Source organism: Protomyctophum bolini, assembly GCF_963924005.1.
Source record: "Protomyctophum bolini genome assembly, chromosome: 13".
NCBI lineage: Eukaryota > Metazoa > Chordata > Actinopteri > Myctophiformes > Myctophidae > Protomyctophum > Protomyctophum bolini.
This window is the reverse complement of record NC_137874.1, coordinates 16,336,420-16,350,014: the sequence shown is the minus strand read 5'-3', so window position 1 is coordinate 16,350,014 and position 13,595 is coordinate 16,336,420. Positions and strand designations below refer to the sequence as shown.

At 38.9% G+C, this 13,595-nt stretch overlaps 1 protein-coding gene across 1 annotated transcript; it reads left to right on the top strand.

The window, feature by feature from the left end:
• Positions 1 to 841: 841 nt before the first annotated feature.
• On the top strand, positions 842 to 12,952 carry LOC308326569 (palmitoyltransferase ZDHHC20-A-like). Its single transcript, XM_080779508.1, has 11 exons — positions 842 to 960; positions 2,875 to 2,901; positions 3,941 to 4,061; positions 4,675 to 4,744; positions 4,854 to 4,886; positions 5,171 to 5,291; positions 7,736 to 7,868; positions 10,021 to 10,147; positions 10,640 to 10,722; positions 10,952 to 10,995; positions 11,427 to 12,952. Exons 1-10 carry the CDS (start codon positions 934 to 936, stop codon positions 10,987 to 10,989), a joined length of 780 nt encoding a protein of 259 aa, XP_080635634.1. The 5' UTR covers positions 842 to 933; the 3' UTR covers positions 10,990 to 10,995; positions 11,427 to 12,952.
• Positions 12,953 to 13,595: the final 643 nt, after the last annotated feature.

Genomic DNA, 13,595 nt, shown 5'->3' with positions numbered 1-13,595 from the left:
TACAGTACATTTCAAGCACAACTCAATACAAAGACTGTTAACTGTGAGTGGACGACCCAATAAAGCATTACACTTGTTTACAAGAGGGTCCACCTTGTTCAATTCATCAAAACATTTAGAGACGTACAAATAGACACTTCTATATAGCCAAAGAACATAACAGAACAGGAATTCATCATGAAGGAGGTAAAAAGGGAAAATAAACATATACAGTGTGGGGGGGGGGGTGCCACCTCATAGGCGAGGCCATCCTTCACATGAACATTATGGTCACTATAGAACAGGAGTACGATGACCCTTGAATAGATAACATTCAGGTCATACAAAATGTTATTGGTTGTTGCCACCATCTTAACTTTAGATGAGATGGTCTTGTAAAATACATTTGACCAGGTCTTTTCAAAATCTGTCTACATTGACAACTGTGTGTGTTTATCTACCCACTGATGATGTTCACAATACTCTTGCTTGATGTTGTAAACAGAGCTAAGTCACATTGCATCGCTATTTTATATGCAGGGTAGCCTATAAAGCTATTTTGAGAAAAGTAGCAGCCTTTTTCTTTTTTGGTTTTATTCCTATACTAATACAACATTACCATGTTATAAGGCAGTTACTCCACAAACATAGGCTACCAACCGAAATAAATCATACATATTTTTCTTTCATCCTTTTTTTTATTCTTTTTTTAATCAATCTTAATTAAACATTGAATGATATTTGGATGGTATACTACAAACACAAGCCGATCATGCTGCTACTCAACACTCTCGCTTGTACAGTCTCCATTCTTTAAAGCCCCCTGACGTCACGACTAATGTCCAGCCACACGCGGATTAAAGATGGCGCCCTCGCATGTACTGAGAGTCTGTAAACGGGCTCTCAATTGGATCCCCATAATACTTGTAAACGTGGTTGTCTTATGGGCTTATTATGCGTACGTCGTGGAACTTTGTGTCTGTAAGTATATCTCTTTTTTTTACCCTTAATATTCGGTGCGTTTCTTTGACTGTTCCAAGCTGTTGTCAACTTCAGGTGAGTAGTTACAGTAGCAGCAGCTGAGATTTTAATCTGACAATCTATCCGATTAATAAACCATTAAAACCAAATAAACCATTCGCAATATCTTTACAGTGCGGTCAATATTTATGAAAAATGAAGGACATTACTTAGCAGAATTGGCTTAAACGTGATATGGTACCATGGACAGCGCCATACAATGACTGCCACAGACTGACATTGGGCAAAAGTAAAACTAATGCATGCAGTGTTTTCCTCCTTACACAGACAATAAAAAACAGTAACACATGCTAGCCTAGCTATTTCGTTGAGAGATGGATGTGCATATATTAATTTTCGACTATTGACAATAGTGGTAGCTGCTCAGTCTCAAAGAAACACGCGGTGTAAGTGTAACTATAGGATAAAACAAATCACACACAGTAAAAACTCTAAGAGTGTACAAATCGACTTGTATCGTTTTTTTCAATTAACACTGAGGATTATATTGCACACTATACTGTGTAGACTAGGAAGTTTTAGCTTAGTTTTTCAAGTGGTAGGCCTACCATGCAGGCACATGGATACAATATGTTAAAAATGTAGTATAACAAATTAATTAATGTTTGAACTATTAAACGTGTAAAAAGGTTGGCAAATGTGATTTTAATTTGGTCAAAAATCTAAACAAAAAGGTAATCTGAATCAGCTGTATAAACTGACTAGTGGTCAACTTTTCCTGTAATGGAACAGTGCATGGTCCCATCAGTCATCATAACACAACACTATTAAACACATCACGTCTGAAACAAGTTCCCTGCACACACCGCTGTATGGATAAAACAATACTTAAAAATTATACCAGTTGTAATCATTTCTTGGCATCTCATTAAAGTGTAAATTGCAGATAATGCCAATATATGGTTGTGCCAACTGCCAAGTCATGATATTTCTATAGGCCTATATGGACCGAACAGTGTGGGCCCCATTTGATTTATTTTGTACACCCAGGAGTTAAATTAAGGATTCTACTATACTATCCTTTTACACAATGTTACTTGTTCAGTCTTTCTGCACACAGTAGCTTATTGTTTTGGTTCCTTTCAGCCTGGAACTGATACTGTATCTATGACCAACATGTAAGGAGACCAGTCAGTCAGTCAGTGCCAGTGGACAGTGTAAAGTACATTTAGTACATTAACTTAAGTGCTATACTTAAGTACATTTTTAAAGTATATGCACTTTACTTTACTTGAGTATTTACATTAACCACTTCAGCTATACATTTCGGCCATTTGAAAATAGCAGATCTCTTTTCTGCTATTCAAAACATGTTTAAACATTTGAAATCTTGAAATGGGATAGTCTGCATAATGAGTACTTTCTACTTTGGTACTTTAACTACATAGTAGTACTTCTTGTACATTGCAGTATTGATACTTTTACTTAAGTAAAGCACTAGTACTTTCTCCACCACTGTTCAGTGCCATGGTCAGGGCAGGGACATCCCTACTGCGTAGACAAAGCACTCCCTTATAGGAGGCTCACCGCTGGCTGTGCCAGGCTGCAGGCCGCATGGAGTGGGCGGGTTTGGGTGTGGGACAAGGGGCTGTTGGTGCGTAGGCCCTATGGAGACTGTAACTGTCCAGCTGGTAATTGTTTTACTATTGTGTAGTCGTCTCTATGTAGCCTGTAACTTATTAGAACTGAACCTACTGTATCAGGTAGTAGTAGACATCTAAATTCACTGTACTTAGTTGCTATACAACTGGGTGGAAACGATTCAGACCATCGCTGAACCAATGGACAATGTTTGTTTCACTTGTGTGTATTAGACTTCTCTAATCCATATATTTTCTTGTTGGTCTCATACAGTTACAGTCCCAAATAATGACGAACGAAGTAAGTATCACACACACGCACAACGCACACATGTACATGTACGTGCACACACACACACACACACACACACACACACACACACACACACACACGCACAAATTGTTCCACTAACAATCCTTCATTATCAGTGTACAACTGCAAATGTACATTCCCACACTCTCAGAGTTAAATAAACAATAGTGGTTATCTATCTTGTCATCACTCTATTTAAAGATACATATTTAACATTGCCATGAAATCCTCAGTCAGCAAGCATGCGATGGTTTAGTGGTTCTGAATGTAGGTGGTTCTGATGTGGTAGTGAAATAGATTCACCTGGTGTCCGTGTTGACTAATCATGGAGTGTAGGTTGAGTAGGTCTGACCAGGAACACCTACTGTACAGTATGTTTTCTTACAATTAGTTTGTAAAAGAGGATTACGAGTAGGTTTTTGTAGAGTAGGTTGAGTGGGTTTTGGCCTCAGTGTGAGCATTGTGTGGCTGTGTGTGTGTGTGTGTGTGTGTGTGTGTGTGTCTGTCCTACTCCATACAGTCAGCTACCTGGTCGTCTTTCACGTCTTCTTCTTCATGTTTCTTTGGTCCTACTGGAAGACCATCCTTGTCAGGCCAGCTTTCCCCTCCAAAGAGGTAGACTGTGTGTGTGTGTGTGTGTGTGTGTGTGTGTGTGTGTGTGTGTGTGTGTGTGTGTGTGTGTGTGTGTGTGTGTGTGTGTGTGTGTGTTGATTAGAATAATTTTGATTAATTTGTGTCAGTGGTGTATTCTACCGTCCGTTATACTCTTGCGTAGTATGCCGTGACGAAGTACTTCAAAAAAAGGTGTGAACCATCTGCTAATAATTTCATCCATTTCATCTAGACCTCTTCAGTACTGATTTGAGTATGTCGCTCTACTTTATGATGTGTAAATTATAGATATAATGAAAAGGGTATTTTTCTCACACTAAGTAGGCAGTCTCTCACTAAGTAGCATCTCTTTTCTATGAAACGTTGTGTGTGAGGCATCTCTATTCTATGCAACGTTGTGTTTTCTCTCCTCCAGTTCTGTCTGCCCAAGGCGGAGAAGGAACTGTATGAGAAAGAGGAGAGCCCTGAGGTGCAGCAGGAGATCCTGAGGAGAGTGGCCAGGGAACTGCCAGTGTTCACACAAACAGCTAAAGGCGGTGAGGCAGTAGAATATGGCTGTTGTAAATTAGCGTACACTATAAGCACTAATGTGACTTGCATTTGATTACTGTATGTACAGTTGTACGCTTACTATATCTGTTCCTTTCAAATCAACCTCAATAATTGAATCTTAAGGCTCATTTAAGTTGAGCGGGGGCATTCGAACATGGGGCTAAATGTAATTTCCTGGGGTCTAGTAGGACAATAGTAAATAATAATAAAGAAATCGCCATACAATTCAGTAAAAAAGTACATATTTAGCCCCATGTTCGAATGCCCCCGCCCCCCTGTCAAAGATAGCTAAAATCGCTAAAACTAAAGAAAGCAGCAAATGAAAAAAATGAACACTCATCTTTTATTTTCTCTAATAACAACCTAAAACATGAACCTTGGTTGAAAAAACCCCCCAAAGTTGTCCTTTAAGTGATTAAAGTGAAAGAATATTGTCAGAGATTACCAGCATTACCGAAATGTCCTTTGGGCACTTCAGTTGGCACGCAGGCAGCATGCCTGAAGGACATTTCATTGAATGCTGTCGTTTTGGAGAATCTGGAATTTAACTGTACACTGTAATGTAATTTGTGGCCTTTTTGCATTTTATTCCAACAGTTATCCGATACTGTGACCACTGTGAGATTATCAAACCAGACCGCACCCATCACTGCTCCACCTGTGAGATGTGAGTGTTAACTGTCTTACTGTACATTGGAACATCTGCCCTTGACGTCTAATACATTTGTAATAACAAGCACTCATCATCTGTTGTTCTTTTGACTATGTTCTGAAAGGTGTGTGCTGAAGATGGACCATCACTGCCCCTGGTACGGTATTCCTCACTTGATTGTAGCACTGCAGTAGCCATTGTATAAGCTACATTTATTCAATATGTGCTTGCCTTCCCATTCCATACATGCTATCTACTCCATTAGTTTGAAAATATTAAATAGGATTTTCTTAACAAATTACTCCTGTGCTCTGCACTTTCTCTTGTAAAATCTGTCAATATTGCGGTATTTGACGGTTTCTCTCTCTCTCTCTCTCTCTCTCTCTCTCTCTCTCTCTCTCTCTCTCTCTCTCTCTCTCTCTCTCTCTCTCCCCCCTCCAGGGTGAATACCTGTGTGGGATTCTCCAACTACAAATACTTTATATTGTTCCTGGTCTATGGCTCAATGTTTTGTGCAGTAATTTCGGCCACAGTTATCCAGTATTTCATTCAATTCTGGACCGTAAGTATAACATTACATTTTATTTTTATTCCAAAGGGAATGCAATTTGTATTTTGTACATTACTCTCACAGTTAAATTAACACTGATGATTTTACTGTGAATGGTCAGACAAGCAGGGAATGAAAGTTGCACCATGTCTGGTGATCAGAGTATCCTTATCCTCAGTGTCTCTCATTATTATTTGATAGATAAGAATGACCTACTCTGCTTCCAAGGTAAGTTGTGCCCCATGTAGGATCCTAGCCTACTATAGGACAATAGATAACTCCCTGCTGGCTTCTGTTCCAACTGCCAACTTGCCAAGAGCCTGGGTGTTGTCCTACAAAGCACACACATTGCAGCAGTAACCCGCTGCTGTAGGTTTATAACATCCGAAGGATCAGACCCTTCATCATCACCCAGGAGTCTGACCAGCTCCTTATCCGAGCCTCAGTCATGTCCAAGCTTGACTATGTAACTCCCTCCTTACTGGCTTCCCAGCATGCTCACATAAGCCCCTCCAAATGATCCCGGTTGGCTCCCGGTTCCTGCTCATACAAAACACTGATGTTGGTGGATAGGGCAACCAAAGGCATGGCACCTCTATACCGTCAATACCTGATCCTACCCTTACAACCCTTCCCGCTCACTTAGATCAGCTAACGCAGAAATAGTGTATGAGCCTTCCCTAAAACACCCAAACTGTGGACTCACTCCCAATTTTCAGACTCCACCTCACCCCGGCCTAGCACTTCACTCTCCATGTACCCCTTCTTGACACCCTTTCTTTAGATCGATGCTAACCAAGATATGGCTAGTGGCTACTATGACATATATTGGTCACTAGTTCTCATGTTTTTGTTTCTTAGATTAAATAAAATAGTAATTTAGATAGCATATTATATAGATTATTTATTACCTAGTAGTGTCAAATGTAAAGACTTTTATTTTGGTACCATGTTGCTTAGACAGATGCTAGGTTCACTATTTCACCTGATGTCCTAGCTTAATTTGAGGCACTACACTGTGCACTGAGTGACTAGAGTTCATGCTTACTCTGCTTATTTCCATCTCACAATTGTAACTCACTCTGGTTAAGAAGAGTGTCTGCTAAAGGCCTAAATGGTACATTGTGCTTGTTCACATCAGATGAGTCTAAGGTCTCTCTCTCTCACTCTGGCCTTACATGGCTTCACTTGAGACAATGATGCCCTTGTCTTCACTGTCCAACTGCAAGAGAGTGTGAAGTGCTATCGAATTGGCTGCTTTTAGAATAGTATGTTTTTTTACTGTGCATTTTTGTTTACAGTACGCGGCCCATTCATACTCACTGCGGTGTACTACAATATTGCATCACTCACCCTGACACGTCTCTCTGTTTTTACTGACCGACATCTCCCCTTTCACTGGGTGTAAGCACACTTGGGTGTCAAGGCGCTGCAAAAATCCGCTCGTGGCAGGCGTCTTCCTGGATTTTAGACAGCTGGTGGATGGAAATTAAGCTCCACTCATCGGCCAGATTCCCAGAAACGCCTGGAGCTTCATTTCCATCCACCAGCTGTCTAAAAACAAGGAAGAGACGCATGCCATGAGCGGCTTTTGGCATCTTTGTGACACTACAGTGTGCCTGCACAGTGCACTGACTCTGGGCTATCACCCCATTCACTGATTGGTCCAGAAGTTGGGTGGGCAGTCCCCTTGGTTTTGCAGGTGGTTGCACATCTGAATCAGAGGGAGGCGGGGTCAATGCTTTAAGTACGATGGCCTCGACTCATTATCACCGTTTAGGTGATAACGACTCGAGCAACTTATGGTGAGTTGAGTTGAGTTACTTATCACCTAAAACTGTAGTATGAATGGGCCTTAAGTCCCGTCCTTGCACGAGTTGATATGATATGATATGATATAGTACTTTATTGTCAGTTCACACTGAAATTTGTCTTGCGACACAGCAGCCAAGTATGCAGAACACATATACAAACACAAAGAACAAGACAATTTACATACATAAAGACATGAGCAATATCCACCGCTTAGATTATCCTGTGGCTACTACATCTCCTGATTAAGCCTCAAGGTCGACTGGTAGACAAAGGACCTCTTTAGTCTGACCTTATTGTATGCTGGTACACCATATCTCCTTCCTGAAGGTAGCAACCGATATTCTCCATACAACACATGCTTAGTATTAGAGGTGATATTCCTTGCTAACCTTAGGATGCTGTTATCATATGTGGATGTATAAAGTTTCTGAAGTTGTTGTCCAACAATCTTGGATGAAGTTGGTCTAAATTCCACACTATCTGGGTGTTTTGATATTTGTCACATAAGCAGCGTATTTTAGTATTTAATCTGGAATGAGGACGTCTTCCCCACCATCATGCACTGACTCAACTAAAGTCTGCACTGAACATTTGGAAAATGGAAAGGTTAACCTGTTGTCTCTTTCTTTTCCCCTCTTCAGCAACAGCTGCCTGAAAACCATGCCAAATTCCACGTCATATTTCTGTTTTTTGTGGCGATCCTGTTCTGCCTCAGTATGGTGTCACTTTTAAGCTACCATCTATGGCTCTTAGGAAAGAACAGGACAACTATAGGTACTGTACATTTTTCCATATCGATTAAACAGGACAACGGTCAGTTTCTCATACAGTAGTTTCATTTGATTGGCTCAGCAGCAGATTTGAACCGGAAACACATGTGAAGGTGTCATGTTTGTTGTTGTTTTTTTGTAAAACATGCTTCTGAGCCAATCAAATGAAACTATGTGAAACTTACCCAGAAAAGGAAATGTTTATGCCGCCTTCTTGAAAAAAGAACTACAGTTATGCACAGTTGTGCACAGTTGTGTGCACAAGTGTGCAGTATTGCTTAATTTAACAATTAATTCACACCAAGCCAAATGCATAAAGTTACATATACAGTAGTATGTATGAGGCCGGAATAGCATTGCACTTATTATATGGGAGGCAGGCATCAGAAGCAGACTTGTACCCAGTGAGGCATATGCCAGAGTGAGGCGCTTGCCAAACGAGTGCTGTGATGTCTGTTCCTGCCAATTCATACTCGTCAACCGACATACAATGCAAAACTATATGCACATCCCAGTTTCAGAATACGGTGCTGGACCCAAAAAATGACTGAATGAAGAAAAAAGTGTAATGTCCGCACAGGATATAGTTCTGCTCCCCGTCTTTTTTATTTCAACCTAAATACAACAACGTTTCGCCCCTCTGGGCTTTCTCAAGTTACATGGGTATGGCCTTGAAATCCTTAAATAGGTGGAACATAACAGGGTGTCGTCATTCAATCAATTGATAAGCCAATAGGCTGTATGTGAAGATCCACTCCAGAGCAATACAAATACATAAATTAAGGCCATACACTCACGAACAATAGGTTTAAAATACAATAAATACACCAAAACATATATACAATACAAAAGGAATACACAGAGATAATAATAATAATAGATCGGAATGTCAGGCAGGTGTATTAAAGGAATGGTCTGATATCTAGGTCCAAATTCATACCAAATGGTGTAAGGGTTCTCAATTCATAGATCCAAAATGCTTCTTTTTTTAGCAGGAGAGACTCCCAGTCTCCTCCCCTATGTGGCTTTTCCACTTTTTCTAATCCAATGTATTTTAAAGCAGACACATTATGGCCAGCTTGACACTTTAGCATGTATACTAATACATACAAATATATTTCTTTCCTGTAGAAGAATGATTAAAAAACCAGAGAGATATTCTCTCCCGGAGGGGCGAAACATTGTTGTATTTAGGTTGAAATAAAAAAGACAGGGAGCAGAACTATATCGTGTGCGGACATTCCACTTTTTTCTTCATAAAGACTGGCACTTGCTCAGATGTTTTCCAACTTGTCATCAAAGTAATAGTACAAGAATGCATTGCTTCAGCTGTGCGATAGCATCTCAGCCAAGTTACACAACAACAATCTGTAGCGGCCAGTAGATGGCAGTCTGAGGCAACATTTAACAGTGGAGGAGACTAGAGAATAGAGATGAGACTGAGAGGGTTACGGGATTGAATGAATACAGTAGATATCATGTTGATTTGGTTAAAATAATAAAAGTTTAAAAAACAATTTAAATGCATTAGTAATAATTAGATTTTTGTAATATTGTTTTTATTAGGCATTTTGTATTGTCAAAATGACTTTGACAAATAAGCAGTATAAAGCAAAAAACATTATAGTGACAGAGAAATTATGTAAATGTTCCAGATGAATACAAATAAATAAAGTATATAAATGCAATAAACAAGAAAAAGGTTTTTCAACAATGCCTTTTTACATCATCTTGATTTGGTATTCGGTGTCAAGACTCCCATCTCTGGGTCTAGATTCCCACATGCAGGCCAGGTGTATGTGTTCCAAGTGTGAATGTGTATATTCATTAAAGTATATAAACTGTCAGTGATGTGTAGGGCTGTCACGATTACACATTTAAGTTGACGATTAATTGTCACACAAGTAATTGCGATAACGATTTAATTGTTTTTGGCTTTGGAAATTGGAACAGTATGAATAGAAATTAAAAGAAATTGAATTGCAGATATGACAAAAATAAGATACAAAATAGCGGAAATAGCTGATAACGCGTTAGATCTGCCATTTCTGTTTTTGTTTTTTATGTATGAACATTTTTCAACACGATCACGATTAGACGATTATGTAATAATTGTGCCAGCCCTCGTGATGTGTTCTCTCCATGCTGTGTTTCAGAGGCTTTCAGTACTCCTGTCTTCAGCACCGGCCCGGACAAAAACGGATTCAATTTAGGCTTTTGCCGAAATGTGGCTGAAGTCTTTGGAGAGCAGAAGTTGTCTTGGTTTTTTCCCGTGTTCTCCAGGTGAATGTCCTCCTCTTGCCACAAGTGATGTTATGGCATGCAAGTTACTTAAACTTGCAAACTATTTGAGGTCGACACACGCAAATGTTTAATGGCATTTGTAATGTATTGTGATGGAACTGCATGTGAATAGATAACCTTGCATGTCCAAAACCGTTACTTTCAAAGAAATGGAAAGAAATAACCTGTGTTCGAATGAATCCAATGTGGTTATTATTTAGTCGAAAGGTCTTCTTAATACTTTTCAAAATGTTTCTAGAATAGACGATCTACAAGCTCATAACGGATTGTGATGCCGTGCGTTGTGAGCTTGTAGATGGTAAATGTTCGCTACTTTTTGCGACACTCCTGTATGACTAAGTAGGGCATTCATTTAGAAAAAAACATTGTCCTGGCCGACAGCAAAGATATGCAGGTCATTCAGACTATTTTAACTCCTGGATCCCCTTCATTCCTGACAACCATCTTTGTTTGTCTCTGATGATTTGCCAGTCTGGGTGATGGACATTCCTTCGTCACCCGATTGGTGCATATCGACCCAGAGCGAGCCAACGCTATCCTCCAGCAGAATGGAGGTGAGTCCTTGATCCCATTTGACAGTTTGATTCTTTCACGTTCAACACATCAAGTGTTAACCTTTAATCTGCAACAAAGCATAAAACACAGCACTTGCTTGTTTTTTGTTTTTAAATTGTATTTAAATTATACACAAAATAAATGTTTCTGACCTGTCTTTTTTTAATAATAGTTTCTGAAACTGTCTTTTTTTATATATGTTTTTTATTTTATATTTTTGCCTTGCAGATGGAGGAGGGTTAGTCTCTGTCAAAGTGGAAAATTAAAAATATGTAAGTACTGTAAGAAATGTATCCAATCATTCTAAATGTATTGAAATTGGCCGGCAGATTTGGTCTGAACCTGCTCGGTTGTGATTGAATTGCCCTGCCCCCAAAGTTGTGGAGAACCAATCAGGGCGGGTTATCACCAGAAGCATTCATTTTCAAATTTAATTATTATTTTTTAATTTTTAATTCGCCCATGGAAATGCAGGTTCCACCCACAGATTCCAGACTAATAAGTGATATTAGTCTGGCCATACCAGCCTACATCTACTGCACTTGTAAAAAGATATAGTAATACAATCTTAAACCCTTAATGCTACAATATGATTCTTCAGGACAAAATCATCGCTGATATTTCTTTAACGTACTTAACCAGTGTGAACATCAGTGGCTTGATCAGTGTTGACTTTGGGGTGTTCTCTTCTTCATTGTCCCAGGACATCTGCCCAGTGAATATCTAAAGCTATCAACTCTGATGCCTTAAAAGCAGGAGCATTGACATCTCCGTGGAACATATAGTCTCTTTTGTTCTGTGCTACAGTAGTAAGTACAGCATCCTCTCACACAACAAGTACCATTGGTACCATGGTCAAAACAGAGGCTGCGCATACAGACTGCACCAGACTCAAGCACCGTTTTTAGAGACTCTTTGTTCCTGTTAAAAGACACTCAAAACAGCTACTTTACATTTATTTTTGCAGCTGGCACTGGTATATTTATTTTTTGTTTCAATTCATGTAATTATTTACTTTTACTCTTACCGGACTAGGTTATCCACTTTACAGCTTTAAGCAAGGGAAGAATTTGGAATAAGTATGTGTTGAAGCACAAAAACAAGATTTATTCTCAGGGGCATTAGCACTAAATGACTAATGCTAATACTTGACATGTGTTCGACTCCACACTGAAAGATTTGCACTAGGGCTACACAGTCATGGCTAAAACAACCGATTGTTTAGCTGAATTAGCCATGACATTTGGATCAACTGTGATTTGGGGAACAATTTAGATTTTACTGCACTTTTTGAATCTTACTGTACTGTATATCAACATCTGTTAACCCTAGCTTTGCATCCCATGTCTATAATGCATTATAAACATACTTCTAACGTATTGCAGTCTACTTATATCACGGTATAATTTTGTTGTAAGAAAACATAAATACTCATACTTCTTTATCACAATAAAAGCATTTTATGTTTACTTACAAGGTCAATTATGAAGGCATTGTAATGTGTGTCACTGTAGAATTACAGTTATAAGCACTCTTAGTCTCTTAATGCAATTATAAGTCATCATAAAGCCTTTTATAATTACTTATAAAGCCAAGTATTATAATACAATTATTGCTGGGCACTGGCAGACGTATGAAAATGACAATACATGATCCTTGAACAAGAAATGCCAATGAGTTTCCAGCAATTATGAAGTATTATAATACTTGTCCTTAAATAACTAATTATACCATTTTATAAGCAGATTATAATACATTATACGTATGTTTCTAATGCATTATAGACATGGGATGCATGGCAAGCCAACATCTTGACTATTTTCAAACACATGTTTACAGTGTTTACAGTTTTTATATTTGTTTTTCTAGTTCAGGGTTTTAGGTAACAGGACATGTACAAATCATATAAGCTTAAAAAGCTATGAGGACCAAATTCCTTCTTGAACTATAGGCATTATTCATGCCAACCTCTTGCACTTGCAATGTACACATTTTTGTTATTTATCTATTGTTTGCAGCACATTTATTCTGCTGTAGTATGTTTTTCTTCATTAAGACAGTCAGACAGTAGGAATGCTGAGAATGAGACTACACAAGGGAACACATTAACCACTACACCCCTCACCACTGCTAGTTAAAATCTCTCTTCGTGTATCAGACCTGCAGTAACGCATACAAAGGATTAGAGATACTGCAGTTTTCTTAATGATGTTTTTTTATTTTATACCGTACTGCACTACATTTTGCATTTTATTTATTTTCATGCATCTAGAACGCGTTTGGAATAATTATTTATTATTTATGTTGCTGTTGTTAAATTGCCATATGTGCTTTTTACTTTGCTTTTTATGGTGTAATGTGAAGCTTTTTTTTCTTTATTCTGGAATTTATTCTGGGGACAAATGTGGCACTAACCAGTTATTCTCTGACCTTATGCATTGTAATAGCATACTGTAAATAGTTTAATCTTTTGTATTAATGCCAAGCATTAAATTTGTCCAAAGCACACCGGTTTCATTTCCATTCTTTCTGCCACCTGGTGGACGCAAGTGCCGAAGCTTGACTGCCGACCCGGATCTACTTTGTTTTAGTGTGACGCACGCTGGATGCACGTCAGGTTTGGGCGCCCATCTTAGATGCTAAATAATTAGTGTCAATGCTAGCGAGCCTGTAGGTGTGCAAAAGCCTTGCTTTCTAATGCTAGCGAGCTAAAATGATGCTCTAGAAAGCACCAATGTTCTATTTGGGATCACCGGATAATCAGAAAAGACCTCCGAACATTGCGCTTTTGTCAAAACCATGGAGAGCTCCATAGATTTAGAGTTATTCAGCTTTTTAGTGTGCTTTTATACAAGAAGTGAACGGCACAAAA